The sequence below is a fragment of the Aptenodytes forsteri genome, unplaced genomic scaffold (genome assembly GCF_000699145.1).
Source record: "Aptenodytes forsteri isolate BGI_AS27 unplaced genomic scaffold, ASM69914v1 Scaffold68, whole genome shotgun sequence".
In the NCBI taxonomy this organism is placed as follows: Eukaryota; Metazoa; Chordata; class Aves; order Sphenisciformes; family Spheniscidae; genus Aptenodytes; species Aptenodytes forsteri.
In genome coordinates, this window is record NW_008795382.1 from 2,448,757 (window position 1) to 2,476,599 (window position 27,843).

At 39.9% G+C, this 27,843-nt stretch overlaps 1 protein-coding gene across 3 annotated transcripts; it reads right to left on the reverse strand.

The window, feature by feature from the left end:
• Positions 1-60: 60 nt before the first annotated feature.
• On the reverse strand, positions 61-27,843 carry SEC16A (SEC16 homolog A, endoplasmic reticulum export factor). Of its 3 annotated transcripts, none has more exons than XM_009280629.1 (31): positions 24,028-27,843; positions 23,303-23,448; positions 20,186-20,271; positions 19,103-19,238; positions 18,114-18,312; positions 16,786-16,903; positions 15,870-16,012; positions 14,948-15,009; positions 14,570-14,708; positions 14,080-14,322; positions 13,655-13,752; positions 12,855-12,936; positions 12,544-12,661; positions 12,190-12,301; positions 11,800-11,905; positions 11,185-11,325; positions 10,957-11,070; positions 10,116-10,320; positions 9,672-9,920; positions 8,858-8,946; positions 7,807-7,854; positions 7,480-7,638; positions 6,959-7,036; positions 6,649-6,705; positions 5,837-5,948; positions 5,357-5,494; positions 4,664-4,764; positions 4,227-4,301; positions 3,543-3,602; positions 2,556-2,630; positions 61-1,728 (listed from the first exon to the last, which is right to left on the reverse strand). In XM_009280629.1, the coding sequence occupies exons 1-31, from the start codon at positions 27,829-27,831 to the stop codon at positions 1,660-1,662; spliced, it is 7,362 nt and encodes a 2,453-aa protein (XP_009278904.1). In that variant the 5' UTR covers positions 27,832-27,843; the 3' UTR covers positions 61-1,659. The 3 variants fall into 3 exon arrangements, with proteins under 3 accessions (XP_009278904.1, XP_019327975.1, XP_009278903.1); XM_019472430.1 differs by having other exon boundaries at positions 16,786-16,963; XM_009280628.2 differs by lacking the exon at positions 7,807-7,854 and having other exon boundaries at positions 16,786-16,963; positions 24,028-27,831.

Here is a 27,843-nt window from a genome sequence, read left to right on the forward strand (position 1 = left end):
CGTACAAGAGAGGTTCCTTCACGCAGCTTGCTAAAGCAATAACCACAAGAAGTAGTAAAATGTGAAAGTGCTCCAGAGCGCAAAATATTTTATTTAAGAATTTACAGTGTCAAATCTTACACTTAGGAAAGATAGCCGCTCCCAGCTCAAAGGAAGCCTTCTTGAATGAAGTTGTTTGGCAGTCTCTACTGAAAGAAGAAAATAATCAGCAGCCTGGCTGAACTAGAGGAAAGCCAAGTGTCTGACTAGGTTTCAATTATAGAAAAGTAAACCATACCGACTGCTGCTGACCACATCTGGAATTGAGTATGGACCATTATGCAAAGGTTTCTAATCCCCCCAAAACAGCATTTTACTTCGGCTACATACAAACCTTTTAGGACATAGGTAAGGCTATCGAGATCTCAGAAAGGTGGCGTTATTCAGGAACAGAAAAAACAATCGGGGACCAACACTGGCAATTTCACATTCACATTATTTCTACTCATGGGCAGAAATTCAAGTAAAATCAAATAGTTTGGTGGCAAGTTCTAAATAAAATATGGCCTAATGATTTAATAAATATTTAAAGTTTATTTCTCTCTTTGCAGATAATTCAGATTCTTCAGTGAATATGAATGTTGCACATCATGGTTTTCAAGATTTCCTATATTAAATCTAAAGATTTTAAAGTCCATCGGTAGAGGTCTAATCCGTCTACTTTTAGTACGTTTGAAATTCAGCTGTTAGCTATTTAAGACCTTGGTTATTTTAGTACTGGAAATTCAAGAACCAAGCATTATGCTGATTCTGGCACTCAAGAGGAAAAAACTTAAACAACTTTCAAGCTGTCACCACCTTAATCGTACAGTGCCAGCAGTTCAAGAGAAAGCAAGTAACCGTATTGCACTTAAAAGAACACTCGCTCGTCAAATAGTACAGCATTGGCTATTATACAGAGAGCTTCTTTCAGACTATACAATTTGCTTTACAAGTAGTCTAAACCACAAACTACATACATACTAGGTAAGATCCAAATCAAATTAGTATTAGATTACAGTCACAGTTTTCATTCAATATGGGTCAATTTATTTGGATGAGCTGTGGCCCCCTCCCCCCTTCAGAAAACAAACCAGCATGAGGCATTTCCCAGACAAACATCTCCGACTTCATACGCTGACAAACCAAGTCCCATCTGATAAGCATTACAATTGTGCATGGTCCTCTTAAGGCCACAGAGTGTTATGTTACAATGTGGACATGTTTTTCCCTCGCTGGGAGGGGAGCATCCTTCAGAAATTAAGGAATCCCTGAAACTATGTCTTCGAAGGTCACACTAGTAGGTTTAAAATAAACTTAAGGAATAAATTGCCTATGCAATTTACAAATAATTTTTGTAACAGACAGCAACTATTTCCTCCCTTGTATCTATTCTTTATCACAGCAAAGCTATTTCTAGCCAGGTTTTTTAAAAGGAAAAGTTACATATACTTCATGTTTGGTAATGGTTTGCGTAGATGAGGTGCAAGTAGGGAGACCCATGAAAAAAAAAAAATCACCCATCATTAAGTTTCTGTCATGTCAACTGCAGCTAGTACTGATACCATGTGCTGTAAGATTGAACAGTTCTTTGTATACTCAGAACATGAGTGAGAATTCCAAATACAAAGCCATTGTATTCTACTTCAATGTTGGATACTTCCTCTGTCCAATTCTTCCCAGCCTTGAACTTCCAGTGGCTGCAGGAGACTGAAAAAGGAGAACAGGAATAAAAAAAATAATTACTGGAGACAAAACACAGAAAGTTGGCAGTAAAGTTTTGAACGCAAACCTGTTAACTTAAACAGGTGCTAGACTGGTCTACGTGCACATTTAACACTCTGCATGCAACAGTCCAGATTAAGCTAGTAAAACATAAAATCAAAAGGCATCCAAGATTAAGACTCTGCTTGCCAGGTGATGCTGACTATCAAAGCTAAATCACACTTCAGCGGCACCAGATTTTCACAGCAGTACACATTTAAACAGTTTTCATCTTTGTGGCTCTAATGAGGCAAGAGAAACTCATCCTGCAGTAGCAAGAGCCTTGTTCCATGTACAACAAGCCTCGCTGTAACGCAGGTACCTGCGACAGTGAGATGGCCTCTCTCATCACACAGCCTTTTAACCCTTCACACTTGGTTTGAAAACAGATGAAAAAGACTGCAGCGTAGCAGCTGCTTGTTCCATTACTTTATCTTGCAAAATTCCCAAATGCTACAAAGGCAGGGAAAGCCCGGAGGCAAACCAGGTGACAGATTGGATTATCCCACTGTAAGAATGAGCTGGGGGTGGGGAGCGGGGGAAGGAACACAAAGACTATGTTCAAAAGGCACCTGGGAGAAGAAAAGGCGGAATTTGTACTGATATTTAAGGCCACACCAAGTTACTTATTAAAAGGTAGGCGTGGCCTGTGGTCACTTAAGAAGGTTCAGCATGACTGCGATTTACTCGAGCAACATTTCACTACTTGGTTTAACAGTCAGGGCTAACAGGTCTATGGTTTTGTTCAAAGTAAAGATGAGGCCTTTACTCACTTGTGCAAATTGAGAAGGATTGTAGAACGGTACTGTTCCTGCTGACGGTCCCCCAGAAGGTGGTACAGTGGCAGGCTAGAAAGTAGATAACACTGAAGTTACAGAACTGCAGAGCTTCGCTGCCTCTCAAATGTGGTTTGCTTAGTCATACAGAGAAAATATTCACAGTAATAATGCCAACAATATGGACAGCGCAGCATATTGTAACAACTGCAGAAAGTGCTGGTACAGTTTGCATCCATATCTTTAATATTACTTGCTTAATGTAGGAATTGGCAAAACAATGTCACATGCATAAACTGTAAATAGCTCTGAAAATCCAAAGCATGCAAAACCAAAACAAGACACCGGTGCGGCTTCACTGAATTAGTACCTTCTGCTTTTGTTAGTAGACCTACTTGCCCCAAATGTCCCATTTTGGGACTTGCCCCAAAATGAACATTCTACGTCAAGTTTTGCTTTACTAAGAAATATCAGAAAGAGTTTGTCACCCCCTTATGGTGACCCCACAGTACTGGACCTTACAGCAGAGATGAAGCATTCCTTTAATTCCTACAGGGGCTTTTGCAGATGAAACAGGCAATGGTATTATTACCGATTTGAGACTGGCACCAGCAGAATGATAAGGTTTTGCTTGTGTGAGTCTTTTTAGGAGGTGGGGGGGGTGTTGGTTTGTTTGTTTGAAATCAACTGAATTCTTTGGTATCCCCAGGAAAGAGCTGATCAGAATTAAGTGAATCTCTTAGGAACATGAACATAAAGCATGCCTGGATTACATGCATTCTCATAAATACAAAAAAACTCTGAAGACCCTGTTTGAGTGTTAAAAGGAACACTACATCATTAGTCACTTTTAATGTTACTTCTGTGAAATGGGAAGAGGGGAAAATGACTAAAAGTAGCATTAGTAAGTATTTGAGCAAATGCAAAATAAAGAGGGGAAAAGTAAATAAGTTAACATAAATGAGAATGGCCAGCCACATGTACCTGATTAAAATGCTGGCTTACTTCACGTGATAATGAACTCATTGAACTAGAGCGCGAAAGCTACAAAACAGCAAGAACACACAAATACAAAAAAACACAAATAAAAAAAGTCGTCATGCATGTCACTGCCCCAAGCTTTCAGTTGTTTTATTTAATTTTAAAAGTCTCACTGCCAAAGGTTAAACCAACTTCAAGTTAAAAAAAAATGTAAAGCCAGAAGTTAGTTTAAATCAAAAGGACTTCTTAAAGCACAAAATTATGTAGATACAGAAAACATTTAGTAGGAACAAAGGTAATGTTACTCTGCCTGGCACATAGCAAACTATTCTCCTCTTTGTGTCTCGCACTTAAATTAGTGAAATTATATGCATGCATGGAGGCAAGAAGAGATCCTCAAACTGCTATTGATATTTCACTCTGAAAAAAGGCTTGTAAAAGTCTACTTATATAGAAAAAGGAGATCACACTACAGAATGTAGGCCACAGAGGTTGAACTTCTTGTATGGACTTAAGAGGTTTTTTTGGTACCATTTTGGAGGCAGTCATATGACTCCATCTTGGCTAGTTATCAGCAACTGAATCAGTTACTTGTTGTTTTAGATGGCCCATGTTAAGGCCACTACAAATTAATGGTTAAAATATGCTGCACAGGTCATTAGCTAACTACTTTGAATCAAGCCTTACCTCGCCTGATTGGGAGCCATCAGGGTTTGAAACAGGAAGTCCAGATCCAGGAGGAAGGATTGCAGGGTTTAAATACTAAACAAAAACAATGCACTTTTGTTAACCTTTGTTACTATGATGCTATTTCACAGTTCTGCTATATTGATCCCACTGAAGCAAGACGACCTTACAATACATCAAGCCAGGTGAAACATGCAGTGTATGGCTACTTCCCGTGTTATGTTCTTGGTCCCTTTGGTCACTTTTCACAGGCATTTCACTTCCATTTTCACTTGCATTTGCCTTCTCCAGTTTTTAACTAAGAGGTAGGCATTACGTTTGTGTATAACAACAACATGCTTTGCACATGCTGTGGCTATGAAACTACTATTCAGAATCACAAGCGTTTTTTAATCGGAAGTTCAAGTTACATATACAAGACATTCTTTCGAACCCACCTCTGGTTCAATAGCTGCAGCAGGATCTGTGTTGGTTTGATTTGCAGCTGGTGCGTGCTCTGTTGCACTGCTCCCTTCCATTGGCTGGGGTTCCCCTGGAACTACAAAGGAAATGGGATTTAGCCAAATACACCACACCACGGTGTTTGACTTCACAGAACGAGAAGCAGAGACATCAGCAGAACTGAATTTCTACAATACCAATCTCCTCCCAGGAAAAAGGTAATCTAAAGAGGGTAGTGTCAATGTCCCTAGATGCCCCTGTCTTGTTACAAGTCTGCAAAAGCAGGAGATGCATACAGTTCGTACAGATAACCTTGGTGCAACACAGCATGTAGTGAAAGCAGAAAAAAAAAAAGATGGTAAGCAAGTGTGCAGGTAAGACCTCCCCCTTTCTTCAAATTTTGCTATTTGGATGGCCTAGCCACACTGCAACAGGGGAAAAAAGCAAAAAAAGAAGGCAAAAAAGAGAACCCCTTTGTTTGCAGCACACAGAGCTGGGCTTTACTAACCCATTTGTTTTACTGCGGTTCCCAGACTAATTTACTGCAGTTCCCAGACTAATGGGATTGAACATTCTTAAATGTTGATTAAAGGCTACATAATACACACGCTGGCAAAAGTGACTTAGGTGACCACATAACCATAAATAACCATACAACCTCCTTACAATTTTATCCACTCATGACACACCTGAGTTTGGAACAAATACATTTGCAGGAATTGGCATTGGTGCCAAGGGGGCAAATAGGTCTGATGGTGCAGGAACAGCACCGCTTGGCTTGGTTCCACCTGGATTCAGGACATCAACATAACGGGCTCTGCTTCCGGCTAAAACAGAAAAATCCAGAAATAACAGAAATAAGCCTTCTGTTGGTCAGCCCTATGTCTATTTCAAACAGTCTGCCAGTTAAGCCATCTTTCAGAATCAGAAAATAATGCTCCAGGAATACAAACAATACTACCCTCGTCACAATACAGTTGTGACAGCAATCACAGTGCAGAAGCTAGGCACAAGCAAAGCCAGCAATAGCCACAGCTCCATGACATCACTGAGTTGCCAACTGTTCCCAAACAACTCTAGAAAAGCCAAGGCTTCTAGAGTGCCTTCACACTTTATGCAAGAGAAAATCGGAAGTCTTCCATACTTCAAGCATCAGTGTTGTCTGTTACCTGCTCTTCTGGAGAACATGTTGACAGGGGCACTAGGTGGGCCTCCAGGTCCAGGCGGAACAGCCTGAGGAACTTTAGGAAATCCTGTTGGAGGTGGCGGCGGAGGCTTACTCTGCAGGGAGAACAAAAAAAATCCAACCACATCATTGACTGAGAGTTTTAAACCAAGTATCCATCTGACTTCTCCTTTTCCTTACCTATTCCAGAGCACATTAAATTGGGTATACAGACATACATCTTGTAGTGCAGACCATTATTGCTCGTCTTCCATCTGACAACTTAACTAATGTTAAGTGGCAGATCTACAACCCATCTACGCTCACTCCAAAAGGAAACATTTACAACAGTGGTTCTTATAATTTGTTTGTGTTTTGAGACAGATCCTTGAATGACAAGGATGGACAGGATGTGTGATTTTCTTTGCTTTACAATGCATTACATTTTCAAAACTATAGACTCTTCCTACTTTTTTTCCCTATATTCTGTTTCCAGCAAATCAATTAACAAGCAATTGCCTAGGTGATGTCAGCCTCTATGAAGAGATACACCGGACTAAGTTTAGAGTAAATTCCCTTGTAAATTCAATCGCAATTACTGGATCCACACCGGCAACTGAAGATACACATGGTTCCATAAGGATGTAGACTATAAGAACATGTAACCTGTTTCTTAGTTTCAAAAAATATTGCACATTTTAATCCAAATTCAGTAAAAGGCAACTCTTAAGAGCCAATAACAGATTACAGCAAATTGTGTGCCAGTACAGATTTCAGTTTTCCACTTGGAGAAATAATGAGTCCTCAGATTTTTACCTCTTCTTCTGGTTCATCCAGATTAACCCAGCGTTGTTTCTGTTCATCCCAAACAATCTATAAGGAAATCACAGTCAAAGATTAGGAGTTCAAACACAGCTAATTAAGGAAAAAAAAAAAACCACACACAAAACCAAAAACCCCTAACCCTGTAACATTTTTTTTTAAAAAAGCCACTCTTGGAATAAGCATAATCTTGAAAGTTTTACACACGTTTGTTTACTTGTCAAAACAATGTTCATCTGTCATCGAGGAAAACATTTTGAACACATTAAAATGTACAAAGGTTTTTGTGATTTAGGGGCCTTACTGATTTGTTCTTGTCATCTGGAAGATGAGCTTCGTTCTTTCCTTTTCCCATCAGCCAGCGAAACCAGTTTGCACCACTCTAAAAATAAATTCATCTATTCAGATAATTCTCTCAACACTGCCTCTACAGGCAGATTAAAAGAAACATTCATGCAACAATTCATTTGCTGTTAGGGACTTCAACTCTAAGCCCAGAGTTGCATCTAACAAATAGAAAGAAACAGTTTAGTCAGGACCTCTTAAATCAGTACCCCGGACCAGGAGTTACCTCATATACTGACAAATCTCCTCTAGCTATAGCTACCTTTCTTAGAAAGTTTGCCTCTACAGGCAGATTAAAAGAAACATTCATGCAACAATTCATTTGCTGTTAGGGACTTCAACTCTAAGCCCAGAGTTGCATCTAACAAATAGAAAGAAACAGTTTAGTCAGGACCTCTTAAATCAGTACCCCGGACCAGGAGTTACCTCATATACTGACAAATCTCCTCTAGCTATAGCTACCTTTCTTAGAAAGTTTACCTTTCTAGGTGCTGGCTCCTTTTTTATTTCTTTTTTAGTTTCTTTCCCTACAGGAACAGAGGGAGAAGGAGAGGGCTGTTTTGCTGCAGAGTTGGATCTCTCTCGTCCCACAGAATGAGCAGAGGACTCTGAAGTTGTTCGTGATCTTCGCCCATAGCCCTGTATTACAAATATACAGGAAAGTACAAAAGTTGTCACTGCTGGAGTGATAGATTACATTTCATCTTGCTGAACAGACTCCTTCTTTGAAAAGTTAGTAATAGGAAGAGACACAAAAGCACGTAAAAATAAACATAAAGTGATAAAAACAGCCTGCTCATGGCATACCATATGTGCTGAAGACTGAGATGCAGATCTGGATCTTCGTCCTGGTGCCTGGTTAGATATAAAGCCAGGACATGCATAATAAGCAAGCAGCTGAACATCTGACACAACATTCACTTTTTATCAAAAATCTCCACACAATTCAAGATATTCAAGATGGTTATTTGGGTACTTCTATCTCCTCTGACATGTAGAAGGTGCAGAAAAAGAGCTGAAGTCTGCCCAAGGAATTGCACTATCATGTAACTGGTCCATTAAAAAGAGTGAAATCCGGGCACTGCTGTGCAGGCTAACCAGCCCACAAGAGGAAAGATAAAAAAATGCTGCACCAGGGAGTGGTTGCTGCATTTTCTTCCCCCCCTCCAACATTAGGTTGTTCTTCTAATGTTTGTATAGCAACTCAAGCGTGAAAAAAAAAAAAAATCATCACTATTTCTTCTATAAGTATGGTTAACTTCCAGTTAAAAAGCCTCCCCATCCTTTATCAGTTGCCAAATGTATCCCTATTAAAAATGTTTATATTAATTCTTTCAAACAATTGTCACTTCAGGAGACTAACTTTCAAGGAGATACCAACTTCAGTAATATTTAAACAGTTAAAATGCTATATATATTGGGATTTTGATAAACACCTTCCACATTTCCAGCCATAACCAAGTGGTAGTCAATACTATGCTTTTAAAACTCAGTCACAGAACTGTTCTTTAGGGCCTGCTTGCCTCACTTGCTACAAGTTCTTCTGGCTACGAGGAATCATTCTGGGAGATGGGAGAGGAAGGCAGGGCAGAGAAAGGTAAATTAAACTCTTCAGACAACAGCCTGATATCCTCCCCTCCCCATTTAAAAATAATTATTTTTAGAGAAGAAAATTATGGCTAAAATTTTTCTACTCGTTCTTCATTATTTATTCCACTGAAAGGGAAGGACAGTGGGGAAGAAAAACTAAGCTTCAAGTCTTGCTGAAGAGCAAGATGGAGCCCCAGTACACTCTTGTGTTTGCAAAGATCTGCAATGCAGCTGACACTTGCTGAAGAGATGTATGAAATAAAGATACCATGCTAGCCATTCTGCCATAGAAATCCTCCTCTCTCTGTTCAGGGAAGGAGTTTTGCAAAGGAGGCTCCGGGGCAATTCTCTGCATTCCTTAAAAAACAAATTAGACTATGTTAGCAGGGGGGAACACAACAACAACCAAAAAAAACCCCCAAAACCCAAAAAAGCCCCCAAACACCACAACAACACTTTTAAGGCAGAAGTTTTCACTAGTTAATGAATTTTGTGCTAGAAAGAACCTGGTCTTTTAGAGAATGTGAACTGCAGTTGCTGTGATTTTTTTGTTTTTCTCCTGCACGGGTATTATGTTTGTTCTAAACACACGTCAGAGCAGACTGAGGGATGCAACCGTCAGTATGGGGCAGTTTAAGGTTCTTCACACCTCTAACACAGCTCTGCCAAACTTGTGTACACCTGCCTTCACACGTGGCAGGTTCTGCTATCACAGAATTAAAACTTTTCAGGGTCCTAGAAGCTGACATCCAGAGGCAGAAATCCCCGAGGCTCCCATCACAAACCTTGCAAACAGAACTGCCAATCCCAGTGCACTTAGTGATTCCGTGATACAGAAGATTACCTGTTAGAGTCTAAATCATAATCTGCTGAGTCTGACCTCTCTTTTAAACTAAGCCCAATAAGCAGGATGAATACTGTAACTTTCCACAGATGTTTCTGTACAATTACATGGCGTTTTTAAATTTCATTACCCAAGACGTGACTTACTGTTTTCTAAATATTGAGATACTTTGCATTATTCCCCAAAATACTTCATTCCCCTTATAAGGAAGGAAAGCTGTTTACTAAGATTCCCAGACCTGTTTCCAGGTTTGTCTGCTCTTCTGACCGTGGTTCAATTTCTTGTGGTGGTCCTCCTGGTGGTAGTGCTGACCCTAAATACAGTGGTGATGGTTCAGTTCCATACGGATTTGAAAATCCTGGAGGTGCAAAGCCAGGTCCTGGACCAATAGGCTGAGAAGCCACTGAATAGAAAGGGACACTTCGCACAGCTTCCTGGTCACCAGGAGGCATCATAGCAGCTGACCCATCAAGGACAGCCTGAGGTACTGCAGCACAAAAAAAGTTTAAGAGTTATAACTAAACAGAAATTCCAGTGTGTGAACCTTTTACCCTATGAATAAAATGATACAATGCAGAAGTGAATTCTCACTGTTTCTACCACCCTCTTAAGTGGTTTCTTATACCAGAAACCCGAAACATTTATTTTCTCTCTGTCACAAAGAAGGATATGAAACACTAACCTGAAGGCATCAGCTGCACACTTTGCATCTGTTGAGCCATATTGGGTAATAAGGATGCTAACAATGCATTTTCAGCACCTGGACCCATGTCACGGCCAACTCCTGCTCCATCACATTGACTAGCATGGTCTAATTCAGAGCTTGGTGTACTACATGCATATGGTGGTGGGGTAGATCTGTCTGTGTTATAAGCTATTGCACCCTCCTGCACAAAAAAGCAAGATCTTATTAACTGTACCAGTTAATAACCAAGGGAACACATAGCAAAGGAAATCTGAAAAGTGAAAACAGCACACAGGTTTTTCTGGTGTTTAGTCAAAAAAATCAGCTGTCAGCCATTTGCAGGCCAAGTTCAACCAAATGATTTAAAGTTTTTGTTTGGTTGTTTGTTGTTTGTTTATTTTTAAATGGAAGCTTAGTTAATTAGCTCAATATTCAAATTTCTAACAGATCTCTTTAAATAACTGGTAATTATTTCCACTCTATTACAGTCTAGCTACATTAATTCACACACAACTTTTCTGGCAAGCAGATCCTCTGCTTACAGCAGGAGTTGTTGCAACCTAATGAGCCTTGCAATTCTCCTTGCATTACAGTACTAAGAAAAGCCTGTCTCATATAACGTACACCACTCTGACTATTCTGTATTGAATCTTAGGGCACTAAAGTGTGATAAATCCACTTGGTTTAAATCGTAACACTTGTACTTTATGACAGGAATATATCATAAGGTCACTTCATATGTTTCTGTAATTAGCAGTATAAACAAATATATTTAAAAAATTGGATTTACACTAATTCTTACAAGAGAATACTTCATGTTGGAAAGTACATTCTGTACCTTGATCTGTCCATCCACATGTCGAAGCCTTACTAACCATGAAGGTTCAATAAAAGATTCCTGTTCTGGTTTTTCTTTTATCTGTGGGTCAAACAGGCGTAGTTGTGATGACATCTAGAGAAAGGAATCGTTGTAAAGTTTAAGTTAACCAGCCAACAAAAGGCACTTTAGCCACAGCTTACCACCTACAATATAAAGCCACAAATACTTAATTCTTTCTTATGTTACCTGGATTAGCTGGCCAATAAGTACAGGTGAATAGTAATGTGGATCTTTAAGGACAGTTCTGGAAATCACTTCACAATAATGGAAAGCCTGAGCAGCAAGCCCCATTTCAGCTAGTCGGCAAGCATAGATGAATTTGAAAACCTATGGAATGCAAGCAGGTGAAATAAACCAAGTGATCAGAACATTCTTAGAAGTATCAAAAGAAAGGCAGTCTGTCATTTCAGCTGAAAGCTCAGATATCCCATTATCACATCTATTCTAGGCAGGAAAAAAAAAAATGAAGGAGAAGGCATTCAATTCTCCTCTTCTACCCAAAGTATCCAATGGAAGTTATCTATTCATTTACAGCTAGTGCCAACACATTCTGCTGGATTTTTCTTTTGGAATATAGTTACGATAACAACAAAATTTAAAATTCAGCAGTTCAGAACGCACAGATGAAAAATGCGAAAAGAAGATATAAGTGACAACAGGAAAAAAGCTATCTTGCACTACGTTATCCACGAATATTTCATGTTACAACAGATAAGATATTTGCTGTGCTGAATACAGCACATGAGAGATTAAAACCTCACATAAAACCTGCCAAGATAAAAGAAAGAAACAGCTCTTCACCTGGAAATTGGGCAAGCAGCCAGGCTGAGTTCCTAGTGACTGTGCGTATTCATAGGCTTCTGTTCTTTGAATGGCTTCATTGGTGGCAAATTTAAAAAATGGCAAGCTATCCGGGAATGGGAGAGGAAAAATATTATTTAACATTAAGGTTATACATGCTGACAATAAAGACAATCAGAAATAAAGTCAGAAACATAGCTCTATTAGACACACAATAGCAATAACTTCTAGTCCCCAAACAAGGACAAGGCATCAAATAGTTATCTCAAAACCACCTGTGGCTAGTGATAAGGGGAGCAGTGCAACTCAGTCTCTCAAGCCATTAAGCTTTCACTTTTGCATCTAAAAAGTATTGTTTAAAAAAAAAAACCCAAAACCAGAAAGCCAAACCTATGATTTGATCCAATCAGGACAAGCTTTGTTGTCTTCCTTGTGTAAACTCCAAAACCAACTTGGGCCATAAGGTAACAAAAATGAGCAGCATCCAGCAGGCCTTTAGAAGCTGTAGAGAAATAAGCGACAGAACTCAGGATATTCCCTCCCGGTGGCACACTGTAATTCCACGTCCCATATTGTTTTGGCTTTGCATTCAAATACCTTCACAATAGAGACACACCTATATAAAACTGTTCCACTTTACATTTTACACAGCAATTGCTTGTTTTCAAAAAAATAAGCTGAGTAATTAAAGCTTTCAGAAAGCTTTTCCTTCAGTCATCACCCTGTTCATTCCCCAAGAGTTACCAAGAGTGTCTCCCATGGTAGCAATGGTCCTGGATTCCAAGTCCACATTATTGGTCAAGTTGGATAACACCATTGCTAGATGAGGCCTCCAGTCTCCCCATTTCTCATCTCCACAGCACTAAAATTAGAAGAATTACTTAGTCAAATCAGTGACTGGAGCTCTGCTTGGGCAAGTGTTTCAACCTAAAAAGGACTAAAACAACTTATCTGACAATTCTAGGAAAAGCACATGAAAAGATTACTGTTGTGAACTACACTACTCACTGCAGTACCTCTTTAGTCTCAACTGCAGCTCACACATTGAATCTTACCGTGGATGCAGCTGGCATCCTTCCAGACATGAGCTGGTAAACAGTCTGCAGAGGGTCATTAATTGGGAGACTGTTGGCAAATCTACAGAGACATTATACAGAAAAACAAAACACAAACATGGGGTAAGCAGTTGAAGTGTACTTGAACACTCAGTGGCAGTTAATCTAGCTTACTTTAAGAGAAGGAAGTGCTGTCTGAAAATACTACACTGAATAAGCAATTGCCCAGTAGATTATGTTCAAAAGCAAAACATTACTAGTTAACTGGATCTGCCACTATGACACAGGACAGTCCAAGCTAGGAAAGACCTCAGGTTTCTCCCCATGCCAGCTGACTGGACTTAGTACATGATTTCACAAGCTCAGGAAGCGGAGAGAAAGTTTTTCTGTCTACAGACAAAGCATGCACGAACACATCTGCTTGTCTCAGGCAAGGAGAATGAAGGGTATGACAGAGTTACTGGGCTTTAACAAAGTTGACAGTTGGGTTTTTGCACAGTTTTTTCAAGGCTTGACTAACAGCACCTGTCAAGCAAGCCCACAGATGACACTGTTCAAATAGCCCTTAAACGGAATAAGTGACATAAAATAACTTCTCAGGTTTAAGTTTATGGCCAGAAGGCCCCAGAATAAAAAGTAACATACGACAACTGAAAATACAGGTAAAATTAAAGCATAATTCTTGCATGAGCTACTAAGGATAACTCATGATTTTGACATTAAGATTTCTGAGCACCAAGTCTCTACCTCATTGGCAGAATAGGTAGTCATATTGTACTGATCAACAAGCAAGACAGTACCTGGTCATAACTCTTGCATGTGTTCTGCTGTCCATTTTGCTGGCAAGTAGCAGAGCATGACCCCATAAACCATGCTTCATGGCAGACTCCAAAGCATCCTAATTAATACAGAAATTAGTTTCCTGGGAATAGCTTAACATACTACTCAGATAAACAATGATTGTTTTACAGTAGTACTTTGTGACTGAATGAAAAAAATGTTTGTTTAGATCAAATGCTAACACATGAATATAATTTTGTTTTATATTATAAACTATAGGACATAACATTTTTCCCTATCAGTGTAGTGCAGTGCCATGAAATATTATATGCACTGCAAGTTGCAAAAATGATTTTAACTGATGCCTACCTAGAGCTTTACTTATTTTTCACAAATCTTAAAATAAGGCACATGCAGTATTTGGAACAACAGTATAAGCATTCACCTTCTTGCGGCCATAAAGCAGCAACTCTCTGAATCTCTCTGTCTCCTTCTCAAGACTGTCAATTGTGGTTATAAGATTATCAGTGAGAAATGAGAGCTGGGCTTCACCAGATTCTTCTTCCACTTGTTCCAAAGCCTCATTAGTGAAATCAATCAAATTTGCCTCATTAGGGGACTTCCCAGGAAGCCACACTGTTTTATGATCTCGGAGCAAAAGTTCAGCCAGGTCTGTTCCCACAACAGTCTATACATGTAGAGAAAAAACAAAAATAAAGAATCCATTATTTCACTTTATTTGTCACGTCAACAAAAATCTGTGAATATCAGCACCTCTGAGCACCTGAGAACAAGTGACAGGTAAACTTACCTGTTCCATCAATCTGTGAACTATTCCAAGATGTCACTATATGCATATTACTGTCTTTTACATAAATACCATTTTGTGTATAAAATATTGTAGGATAGATAAAAATTCAAACAGTGAGACATACCCCATTCTGCCTGCACAACAGTACAATAAAGTCCCAAAGCAGACTTGCAGATTCTTTGTCAATTAAATTTTCATTCTTAAAGCACTGTGTAGCTTTATTTTGTGCAAAATTAATAACATCCACTTTATGGGTGTCATCCCTGAAAAAAAAGAAAAGAAAAAAAGAAAAAAGTTTTTAATCAGACAAATGTAAACATTCAGATCATTATTGTGATTAGTATGAGGAACAAATTTAAAGCTCATGTATTATTTAAGCAGGTGAAAAGCCACAAATATTTTAAGTCAGTTTAAAACCTGTAATTTGCAGACAATTGGAAGTTCGATAAAGAAATGAATTCTGAATGCCAGAAAGTTATTTCTGAAATCTGTAAGAACATACTTCGCAAGAGGACCAGGAAATGCTCTCATCTCTTCTTGCTCTGGAGAACGTTGTAACATAGTCTAAAACACAAATATAAACCATAAGAAATTCTTATAACTATGAATTTTGCTTTTTAACAATAAAAGCCCCAGACCTGAACATAACCCATAGTGTAATCGAGCCTATTGCTCTTAAACAAAATACATATGGTGACTTGCACCTGCACAAGGATAGTAAATGATGAAATCTACTTTACATGGAAGTCATTCTGTAGCAAAATATAAAAATGTCCTCATATCTCCTTAATCATATAATAGAATCATAGAATCATTTAAGTTGGAAAAGAGCTTTAAGATCGAGTCCAACCGTAAACCTAACACTGCCAAGTCCAATAATTTTCCTGATGCTGTTCTAGTACTTGTGTACAGTTTTACTCCCTTCTAGTGATATTTTACCAATGAATTCTACCCTCATCACATTAAGCCCATCCTTCCATATATTTTACATGACTTGGGTATTGCATTTCTTTGTAGCGGCACAAGAAGAATGAAAATATACCCATGATACTTAATCCCCAGTTCACCTAGATGACAAGCAGTCCTTAGGCCTGCAGAGAACGTACAAGGACAATGCTGTCTCTATGAACAGCAACACATTAGAAACAAACCAACACAACTCCAGCCCTTCTAGGATGCAAGGATTTTACCTGAACAAAATTATAAGGAGCTGGATCATCTGATCATGACTACATCATTTCTCAGAGGAAAAGAATTTTTGAAGTTATGTTTTACTTAAGATTACAGCCCAAAAACAGATAAATAAAAGATACATGCATTGATGTTTAAAAAAAAGTCAGGAATCTATAGATCCAAGTTCCCTACTCCCCTTCCGAAAGAAAGACCTATATTCCACCACCTCCCTTTTTTCTTTTAAACTTTACCTCCATACTGTGTATTTCAACCAGAGCTGGCTGTCCTTCTGAAGGCAGGTTTGGCAGCACTTTTATTAAGAAGCCCCCAGGACCAAACCTAGCACAGATATGAGGCACTGAAAATTTCTCAGGCGTTGAGGGCCTTAAAGGTACTGAAACAGGAAGAAAAGATAAAATAAGAACAAGTAACCTGTCTTGCAACTAAGTAAACTTGCTGCTGTATTTATCCAATTCAGTAATCCTGCAGTACTAGTGAAAAAACCCTGCCATTCAATTTGGCTAAACTTTATAAGCAACAATTAATCAGTTCCATTATAGTCCCAAAGACCTTCTGAAGATTTGCAACAACAAGAACGAAACTAGACTATAGAACTTTAAAATCCACTTATTTTTTCAATGCAGGGGCTTTGCTTGTTTGTATCAGACACATTTCTGTGATCTCTGTACAAATATATGACGCATCTTCAAAGAGCTAACGATATACTGGAACATACTCTGGAAGAGCTTTTCCAGAGAAACAGTGTTTTGTTCCGCACCGAAAGGGTAAGAAAAAATTATGGAAAAATCTGAAGTTAAACTTTAATCATTCCCCATGAAGCACAAACAGTGTAGTTAAAAATCTATCTAAAAAGACATTTACAAATGGAAGTATGCAGTATTTAATAGCAAACACTGTCTAGCTACTACTGTTCTGTGACATACCCAGGTTTCAGCAAGCAAGTTATCCTTACACTGAAAAGGAAACAAAACTTCGTTCATGTGTACATACACCGTAAACCAGCATTTTTTTTCCTGTTAACAGGCTCAATGAATACATGAAAGGTATCTCATACACTACAAATACTAATAGAAGGGCAAACTACTACTGGTGGACAAGCTCACAAGCACAGTGCCTTCCCTCCTCCTTCCCCAATGGTGCCAATACCTTGTTCTACAGCTGACCATCCAGTTTCAGTCGGGTAGCCATAATCTGTAAAAGGCTGTTGTCCATCAAAGTTAGCAGCATATCCGCCATATGGATAATCTGTGTGGAGCGACACTGCCTGCGCAGTAGTTTCATACGTATTAGCCGTTAGATCATGATTACTTCTATACAGCTGGCTCTAAATAGATCATATTAGTAATTGTTAGCAGAGAGCGTGAAGTTACACAAAGCAAGCAATACTGCAAGCATGACTCAAGACGGTAAGCATTCCCCACCCTGGCTTCGATTCTTTACGCTGTTCGTAAAACCAGGCTTGCTACATCACTGCACTTGAGAAAGCTACCCTGCAAGACGCCTGCAGCAATAGGCTACAGAAGATAATCAATATTTCTTAGTGTTCTCCCTCACTGTTTTTACTACCATTTGATCTGTTCACATCCAAGTATGTTCAGTTCTCTCATGGCAGGATGTCTATATGCTTGTGTGAAGAACATCATAGAATGAGTTACAGGTTCAAGTGTTGCTGTATCAGCAACTGTGGATCAGCATCAATCTTCACCTCTGCTGTAACACTTTGACAGAAAATCTCAACTGATTAAACCTGATGAATACCTAAATGACTTCAGGTGCCTAAAGATTAATGCCTAAATGATCTTCAATACTACTCCCAATATTACTAAATAAATTGGAGTTCAGACTGGAAAACCACCTAAACTTCCAAGAAACATGATGAACCAACACATGAGACTACAGCTAAAATGACACATTCCACTAGCAAAGACCGTACCTCAAAAATTACCCCAATATTCTCTGTGTTTTTCAGGTATTTGTACTTATGGCATAAGTAGATGAGTAATCAGTTAGATTTGGTTTTTGCTTTCAAAGTCAAAATAGCATCATACAAATATGGAGTTAGTCTTTTAACAGATCCCAAGTTCAGTAATAGCATTCATGCTTGTGATGAGAAAAACGACATAACACTGAAAGCCAGACACATCATCAACTACAGCCAAGCACAGTAAGGGCAAAGTTCTCACAAACAGCAAATGGATTCAGTAGAGGAAATTTTCCATTTCTGTGTGTGTGGCAACTTGCACAGCTGAGTGCTGATTTTGGTTAAAGTTCTGTTGACAACTGTGATAAATATTAAGTTCAAAACTGTATTACAAAACAGCCTTAACTTACAGAATAAAAAATTTTCAAAATACATATTCCCCAAGCTAAACTCAGAAATATTTCCATATTTCTAAATGCTTCACCCACCCCCTAACATAGAGAAAGACCCAACTCAGCTGAAAGAATACTTGATGTGACCATTTGAAACTTACTTGTTGAGAGCGAGAGCTGAAACTACTCTGGTGACTGTGAACACTGCGGGAGCTACGGAGACTATGACCAGAATGCTCACTGTGGACACTGCGTCTATCAAATTCATCACCATAAGGATCTCTATGGGGTTCAGATTCATCATCAAAACTTCCAGTAAAACGAGGATCGTATCTCCAGTTATCTTCGTATCGGTCATGTCTGAAGAACAAAGAAACATACAAAGCAAAAATGAACATAGCCACCCATATTCCTGAGGGAAGTGACTTCACTGCACACCTGTCAAAAAGAAAACTGTACCTAACTTCAGAAGGGCTTTTAGATTATCTCCTAGATTGAGGTTTTTATTACCGTAAACAAATTGACATTTCTTCAAGAAGTTCACCCAGAATATTCAAGATCAAGACCAACATCATACTCAGGAGTCTGTTCTAGGAGAACCCACAGAATGTTCACCCTATCTAAGAACAAGTCCTAACTGCCTTAAATCCTTTTCTTGAGAGACGTGACAGTTCATCTTTTCTGTCAATGGCCTATGTTAAAGCTACAGAAAGGACTAGCAATATATATCTGTGAAATATGTGTAATACTGCATTTTAATAGTCTGTTACAGGATGTATCTGCATTCCTAGAGAATATTGAGGGGATTTTACTTACAAAGCTGCACGATACCCTGAAATTCTGATGCCTGATACAACTATCACAACAGTTCATAAATTTTGAAGGCTTTGGCGCAGGTCTTCAGCAAATAAAGTAGTATTTCTGTTAGTGCACAAGCAAAGCCTCAGCCTTTGCCTTAACACTTACTGCCATAACTTAATTTTCTGGTGACACATTTGACTATGGGGGACTCAGGGCTGAAGAAACCAATGCCAGATTCTCCGCCTTCACTCAGACACACACTAGTTCTCTGACCGTCATCAGCACCTAGGCCCTGTGCTGCCCTGGATCTGGAAAGAGCTTTGAGAGAACATGGATCGAATGGACAAACCTGCTGCCGTATGGATATGCTTCTCTCTTCTGGTAAGGGTTGTGTTCAGCATCATACCAATACCTCTGATCATAACTTCTAGGATCTCTGTATCTGGGGTCATATGCTGATGAGTAACGTTCCCAGCGACTCGGATCTTTGGAAAATAAAAAGAAATGGTTTAGGTATTGGAAGCTGTTGACAATAACCTTTTTCTACTCCTTTCTCTTTAATTACATGCTGATTTGGTCCTGAAGCATACAGCAAAACCAAAATAATGTACTTAAAACTCATAAATATGTCCACTCATTTTTAATTAAGAAAAACCCCAAACAAAAACACAACTAAAAAAATCAATTTCACACCTTTCAGAGAAACATGGTTATTATAGTTAGCTAGATACTCTTGAAGGGACTCTGACCATCAGACAGATAGATCTTTTCTAACAACTTTAAAACTCAGTCATAACATGATAACAACTCAACAAATATTAACAGAATCTTTGCGATCAGTCTTCAGAGCATCATGCTAAACGTCTCAGGATGTGGACAGATGTTGCTTCAAATCCTCCCAGGCACTATACAAGCCATTATCTTCAGATTACCAATGCCAGTATGTCTCTGTGAGCATTCAGATAATTATGGACAAAACCAAATTCTAGTCATGAGTCAATTTCTGTTTACATCCACCTAAAATTTATTTTAGAAGCCTGGCTGCAGGTTAAACACCAAGGATACACCCCAGTGAATGACAGGCTTGCAACACATTGAAGAAAAGGATTCTGTAGACTTACAATGGTGTGCTTTCACAATGGAAAGGCAAACTGAAGGCTGGTAGCGAGGAAAAAAGTTATTTCCTATTTACCACTTTTACTGAATAAAAAACTTATAGGAAGGATGGCATGGTATTAAGAACTGAAGTAGGCCCAAAGATCAGTTTTCAGCAAGTATAACTTTATTCTTGCTGGTTGTGGAAAGGATATCGGTTCTATTAAATTGGAAAAATATAATAATTCTCTGATCTGAAAGTTCCTCTTCCCCATAAATTTTTGTTTAAACCTGTAATTTTCTATAGAAAAATTCAGAGTTCATTTTGACACCTTACCTCCATAATCATATGAGTTTGGGTAATAGCCTGGATAATAATCACTCCATCCACTTTTTGTGTAATAATCTTCAGTATACCCTTGCCTGAAAGAAAGCGCACAGGTATAAAAAGTTATTATTCCTCCTTCAATCTCTTCTAAAGTCAGCAGGAGATATGAAGAACTATATGCCGCAACTGATTAGGTAGAGTTTCATATTTAAAATAACGCATTTACAGGAAATCAAGGAATCATAAAGTTAAGACTTTACAAACCAATATATCACTAAATTGTTGTGTGCCATAAAAAGCTGGCAGCCCTTACTATACAATAATTTAGTGATTTTTGTAAACTGCTTTGGTGATAAGTTTAATTACTTATAGACAATCACAAAAAACTGCTGCTATAATTAGCATCCTTTGAACTGTCTCAGAGATGTCAGTAACTTAGCAAGTAATGAAATAATTGCTCCCTCAACTTTAACAGTGTTTTGTTATACATCTTACAGTGATGAAAAGAGGACTACGGTCTGGAGAAGAGGTCATGAAAATGGGTCAGGACATGAACTAGCACTCCAGTAGATAATTCTGAACAGGGGTTTCAGTCTCTGGGGCTGCCATTGTGGCATCTGTCACCAGCATTAAATACAGTCAAAAAAGAAACAGAACGAAAATGCACTACAGCTTGCTTTGGGTACCTGGCCAAAGAAGTCACTATTGTATCACCTTGTTTGACTTGGAGCTGATGCCAATCTGTGGCTGGCAAGCCCACAAAATACTAACATTGTAGGGCTAGCACTACTGTAATCCCAATGCTTTATTTTCATCCTGCACTCAGCCTCTTTCTCAATCTCAGCTTTTCAGTAGATGCAGCAATGTTTTGAGAGTTAGCACATCCTTACATTTAATACTTCAGTGAATAAATGAGATAGCATTGAGATGCAATTGTAACACAGCACATCACTACGCAACTAATTCCAGGCATCTTCTAGGTTATTACCCTTCTCTATAGGCTTGAATGGACAGTACTGTGTAGGAAAGGCTTGTTTTTCATTTGAGCAAATCAAGAGGACTGAATAGAAGAAAATACTCATTTACAGAGCCCATGTTAGAATGCTCATTGTCCAAATGAACAGAACAAGCGCAAGAACCTGACTAAAGCCAACACATCAAAGTAAGTGTCAGTGCATATACAAAAGATAATTAGAATACTTTTGATGGAAAAAGAAAGATGCGGCCATTACTTGAAAAATCATGAGCCTTTATTATATGCCATTTTTAGGACACCATCCCACAGTTTCTGAAAAAAGCTACTAGATGAATTTTAGATGAAAAATGTAGTGTCTACATATATGTACATATACATATATGTATATACATGTATGTTTCTATCTACACTGTGTATACACTTACAAACACACATATGTATACATACACGCACAGGAGGTAAAAATATTTAATGCTAAGGTGGAATGATGGGAACTTTCATGTTCCTCTACAACTGATAGTGCAAACTCCAAAGTGGCCAAGCAAGTCAAGTGATGCTCCTCCCTGGAACGTGTGGGAAGTTTGCTAACACAGCACCTACCTCTGCAGAGGAGGAGATTTGATCTTATCAGATCAGGTTTATCCACCCAACCAATCTTCTCTGTCTCCTTCAGAAAGATGTTATTCCCCTCCCCAGAGTTTACAAAGCTGCATCATCAATACTGGTACATTAAGGGCAAGTTTCAGACATGCTATCACACTGACTTTGCCACTCTTAGGCTCTGCTGCCCTGCAGTACCATACCACAGTCCACATCTGACTGCACTGTCACGTCACACATCAACACTGACAGAGCTACTTGTAACAGGCTTTGATCTGCCCAATGCCACCTATAGGAATTTCAATCTCTTATAAAAGTAGTACGTAAGAAGAGTACGCACCAGGAAGTGCTACTAGAGGTTATTATCTCATTGCAAGATCTCACAGTGCACTTAGATTCATTGAAGATGATGATAGAAGTTATCACATGCAGCTACAGCCATTGTTTTGTACTCCTCAAGGTCAATACACACCGCCTATAATCTTCTGGCGGTGGTAAGCAAAATGTTATGGTTTTAGTTTGAAGACTGCTCCATGAGTGAACTACCAACAACAACAGACAAACACTACAAAGGGTTTCATCATTTCCAGACAGATAACTGGGGTTCTCTCTTGGAAACCTGCAAACCCACCCACCAGATAATGCAACAGTAACATTCTGTCATTAATTTGAAGTTCATACAAATCACTTATGCAATAATCACCAGAAAGCAGTAATCCCTGGAAGGTAATTTTCTGCTTCTTGCTTGAGAAATACTAAGAGAGTTCATTTCTGTTTTTTATTTAATATTTGCAAGTAGCATCTGGACACGTTGTTTCCCTCTCAAATTTTTTATTTCATATAATCAGACAGACCGAGGCTTTTAAGCTTTCCTAATTCATGTGCCACCTGCATCAAAACCTGCAGTGAAGTCAGTGGGTGAAACATGCCCACATCGCGCCTTTGCTACATGGACCACAGTTTGGGAGTTCTGTGAGAAAGCTTATCCACACAGCCAAAGTAGTCATCAGACAAATTAACCTGACACAGCACCAGGATGTTTTCACTTGATTCACCATCCCTCTCTTCTGTGCATCTGAAACACCGTATGTCAGTAGGCCACACGTACTGCTATGCTCGCAAGGCAAATCCCAGACCAAGGTGCAAAAGTGCCATTTATTAACAAAACTAGGGGCCACTGCTTAAGTGCTAGCCAGAAACTAAACTAGTATTGATTAACAAACCCATGGCCTACACTGCTCTTTCACAGCACACGTGAAAAAGAGCTAAACCTCAGCACTAAATCCATTGCAGTGACTTCCTGCCTGGCAGAAATGCCAACAACCACCCAGAGAACCAAATAAAAGGAGAAATAAGGCTTTAGTAACAGAAAAGGCTGCAGAATCGTATCCTTTTCAGACGCGGCATTTGATACCATCCGTTCCTATGGCAGCACACAATGAGTTTTTCAACTTCCTCACTGCGGCTTATGCTATAGAACTTCAACAGGCACCATTACACGCACTGCTTCAGGATACACCAGATCCTTACTCAGTTTAGGAATTGCATACCTAGAAGGCGGCCTGTCAGAGCAGTGACTAGCTCTGGAACTAGGACGTTCAGGCTCAGAATACCGATAGCTCCCAGGCTCCATATAAGCAGTGCTGGTGCTATCATAGTGTCTGTACCGTGGGTCATACTGTCCGTAGCTATCCTCCTAGAAAAGAGATTGACATGTAAGGTAAGAGGCTTCCCACCTCCAAGAATAAACCTTTAAAAACAAACAAATCACCATACACACCACAACTGTGATACCTGAACCTGCAGATCAATAGACTACAGTATAGCTTTCGATACCTGTTGTGGCAAATTATATTCAAGTCTATCAATATCCTAAACTTAAGAAAAAAAAACATTAAGTCTGGACTAAAGGCAGTTCAGCCACTATGCTGGCCACTCTGCTAAACTGTCAATAATTCAGGCAGCAGATGGGAACCAAATTTGAACACCTGGGCAGCTAAGACAGTTATAACTGCCAACTTTTTCCAAAGAACCAAAGAAATTGCTATCAGCTGACATCTGTGCCAACTGGAATTGGTATTAGCAACCTCTAAGTTTTTATAATCTTTGTAATGTAAGTTTTGTTACTGCTGTCTGGATTTTTCCCTACAATTAAATACTTAACATGAACGCTATACTGAATGTTGATCATGACACAACTGTTTAAACTCATAATTCAAAGATGAAAATTACTAATATATACTGAGGGGGGAGGAAGGGAAAAATAAAAATTTACCACGTAATAAAGATGAGCTGCTGTTCTGGGGTCTGCAGGAGGATAAGGTGATGGATATGGAGGCTGGTAAGCATCGTAAGGGTGTCTATAGTAGTAGTAAGGGTTCTGGGGTGGACCAAAGGCATCCTGAGGAGTCTGAGGCAGGGATGGACGCTGCAGGTCTTGTTGCACATTTGGCATGACTGACTGAGTGGTGCTGGTAGAAGGGGCTGTGGAAGTTGGAGCACCCGATGGCTGTCCAGACACTGGTTGCTTATCAGGACTCAACTGATCGTACCTTGTTGTCAGCTGTGCTGAACTTGCCTCTTGGGGACCCACAGGTTGAGGATGGTTACTCAGCACCTGGTTCTCACGCTGCTGTGATGCCTGTATGGCTTTAGTCCCTGCAGCAATCTGGTAGTTTGAAGGAACTGAGGACTGCCCAGAAGATGTTGGTTGCTGCATTTGAGCTGCTTGCATTTGTGGTTGAGATGGCAATACTCCCTGTACGGCTCTGTCTGATACAGCCTGATGCTGTACATCTTTTGTCACCTGTTGATAGAAATGTTGTTTGTCATGCATCTCAGGACCCACCTGACCAGCACAACCAGCTGACTGTTGAGGATATACTGGACCACCAGAAAGTGACTGATTATGCACCTGTACAGAATTACTTGCACTGCTTTTCTCCAACGTCCGTGATACTGTGAAGTCGAGCACTCCAGCAGCTTCTTCTTTGCTATTTGAATGATTTGCAGAATTATTAGCCTGTACTACAGAATTAACAGGGGCGACTAGTGCACTTGCACTGCCACTGGGAAGATTTGTCCCAGGAGAAACAGATGAGTTAGACCCTGGCTTGCTAGCAAATTCAGGAACAAAACCTTCCATATTAACATTCTTTTGCCCTTCTGGAGCCAAATTAACCGGAGTTTTCATAAGCAAGTTTGCAGGCTGATTAGAAGCAGTATCAGAGGAATTAACAGGGCTTTGTAATAAATTATGTTTTAACAGATTAGCATTTGGAAGTGCGTTAACTAATAGAGATCCAACTTGCATCACAGGTAATGGCATGTTTTCCCCAGAAATGATCCCACCAGCATGTGAAGTTTGGGGACCCATTGCAGGCTTGTCCCCAACCCCAGAGTCCTTCATTGGCTGATTGTTTTCATTGCTGCTTAGCTGATTAGATAGAGAAATAGAAAAATTAATTGGCTGAGCCAAGTTATAGCTTTGATTAGGCTGAGCAATCAGGATGGGCTGATTTTGCAAAGACTCTGTAGGTGGAGAAGACAACAAACTTGCATAACCAGAACTTGCCTGAGACTGAAGTGCCTCCTCTTCTCCCATTTTGGGAGGATTCTCAAGATTTTCAGAAGATATATTTCCATCTTGAGAAAGCTGCACAGCAATAGTCCCTGGTTTACCTGGCTGCTGATTAGACAGGCCTTCTTCTGGTGGTTGAATGACTTCTACAGTTTGTTTGGCAGGTACATACACTGCAGGAGCAGCAGGAGCTAGAAGAACATTTCCCCCAAAATTAGGTAACTCATTATGAGCCCACAAAGTAGTTGCTGGGCTATCACACTTCTTAACTGCTCCCTGAGCTCTTGTCAAGGACCTTCTTTCAGATACTGATTGTATGTTTTCCATAACAGGTCCAGAGTGCAACATATTTCCAGCTTCACCAGTGACTGCAAGAGGCAGTGGGTGTACCTGAGGCATGAAAAGAGTTTCCAGATTATCTGGGGGCTGTTCAAGATTGCCTGGGGACGCAGCCGGCACAGCTGTATTCTTCTTGATATTCTTTTGGCTTGAGTGGTTCTCTCTTAATTCAACCACCATCTTTGCTTGGTCAATCTCTGCAGGTTTTATACCAACTCCGTGGGACCTCACAGGTTCAAAAGAACTATTTGCACTCGTCTGAAACACTCCTGTAGGCTTAGGAGGACTTGGAGTTGGAGGCTGGGATAGATTACCATGGTAGTTCTTGCCCAGGTTTAGCTCACTTGAATCGCCTCCCAAAGGAGAGGAGTCAATCTGTTTAAAGAAGCTAGCAGAAGATTCTTCATCAGGCTTCCCACTTTCTTGTTGAATAAACGTACCGACTTGCTCTTGAGGTCTTGCCGAGCTAGAAGCGCTCCTATGGCTAATGTTGCTATAGTTTGAAGATACGCTATCTGGTCGGACAGGATGAGGTAATGAATCGGGTGCCTCCAAATTTGGTCCTCCTTCAGCATGGCTCACAACAGCATTCTTTGGAAGCATCTGACCTGGAAAGGATCCATATCTGTACAGATCAGCAGCAGGGGATGAAGCATTGATGTTCTGTGGTTCACTTGGCAGCACTTCTTGATTCTGAATGCACTCCAGGTTCTCAACATTTTCATACTGTGACCCACCATTCCCAGACGCATCACCTATACGTGCCTTGTCATCACTAACAAACAGAGAGTGCTTAGCGGCCTGTGTCTCCTGCTGACTTACAATTTTAGGAAAGTACTGGACATCCATTCCTTTTTGTGCCATCTCATTGGCTGAACCTGTACCAATCTGCGCCTGAGAGAGAACATTAGTTGCAACCCGCTGAGGATGCATTGGCTGGTGATACAAGGATGTCGAATTTGGCTGACAGACATCAAACTCCGTTTTCTCAACTATGTAATTTTTTTCAGATGAAAGTATTTCTTCATTTTCTGCCTCATCCCCTTTGAAAAACATGGAGAGAGTTCCTGAATCTCGATCTGTGGGAATAGGTCTATTCGATGTTTCGGACATATCTGGAGGCTGGTTTTTGGGGTTATTTTCCTGAGCTGTGGGAACGACAAAACTGAAGTCTTGCAATGGTGGCTGTGGGTAAAACTGTTCCTGGTATGGTTGACTTAACCAAGCGTTAGTCATTTCTGTGTTCTGCCTAAACACATTTCCAGGCTGGATGCTGTTCATGTGATGACTGCTATTTGCAGAGCCATTTTTCCCATTCTTTTCACAACCAACAGATAAAGGCGCTTGCATGATATTTTGTGGAATACCTTGGTGTACAGGACCCTGCTGTAAATTTGTCTGCGGAGGAGGATGAGAAGTGCTAACAGAAGACTGAGAAATGTTATGAACGTCAATCTGAGAAGACGGCTCAGGATAGGGCACAAAATTTCGAACTGGAGACTGCAGGTTACCTTGGACAGGCCTCCACTGAGGCATAGGCTGCTGAGGAGGTGGAGGGAAGAGTGCTGTTGCATTGGGTCCTGAAGGAACATCGTTTGGATCTCTACTAACATCTTGTCTACCTCCAGGTTTGTTTGACGCAGACACCATTCCAGGATGCACACTGAAAGAATTTTCAACTGCTGCTCCTGTATTATAATGCAATGGTACTGCAGGCCCATGGAGTCCAAGATCTGCATTTGGATGCACTTCTGTAGTACTATTTATAACATATCCCGGGGACGGTGAAGGAATCGGAACATTAGAAAACGTACTGGTATTTATTCCTGGTTGAGATACAGGAGCTGATAAAGATGTATGCAGTCCATGAGAATTGTCCCCTGCACGTGACGGTGAAGTATGCATGACGGCTGACTGTGGAAACACCACAGGGGAAGAACTTTGCATAGCCAATGCATTGCCCTTGGATGGATTATCTAAAGGGGAACCCTGTGGAGTTTGTCTGCCAAATGCAAAAGGGTCTGTCACAGGCTGCACTGGGGCAGCCACTGCATTTGCTCGTTTACTGAGTGAGCTGTTTCTCCAGTACATGTTCCGAGCAATGCCTGTAGGAGGTGGAGCTGCTGCCCCTGCTGGAACAGTCTGTGGAGGCTGCTGCATGATGGCCTTCTA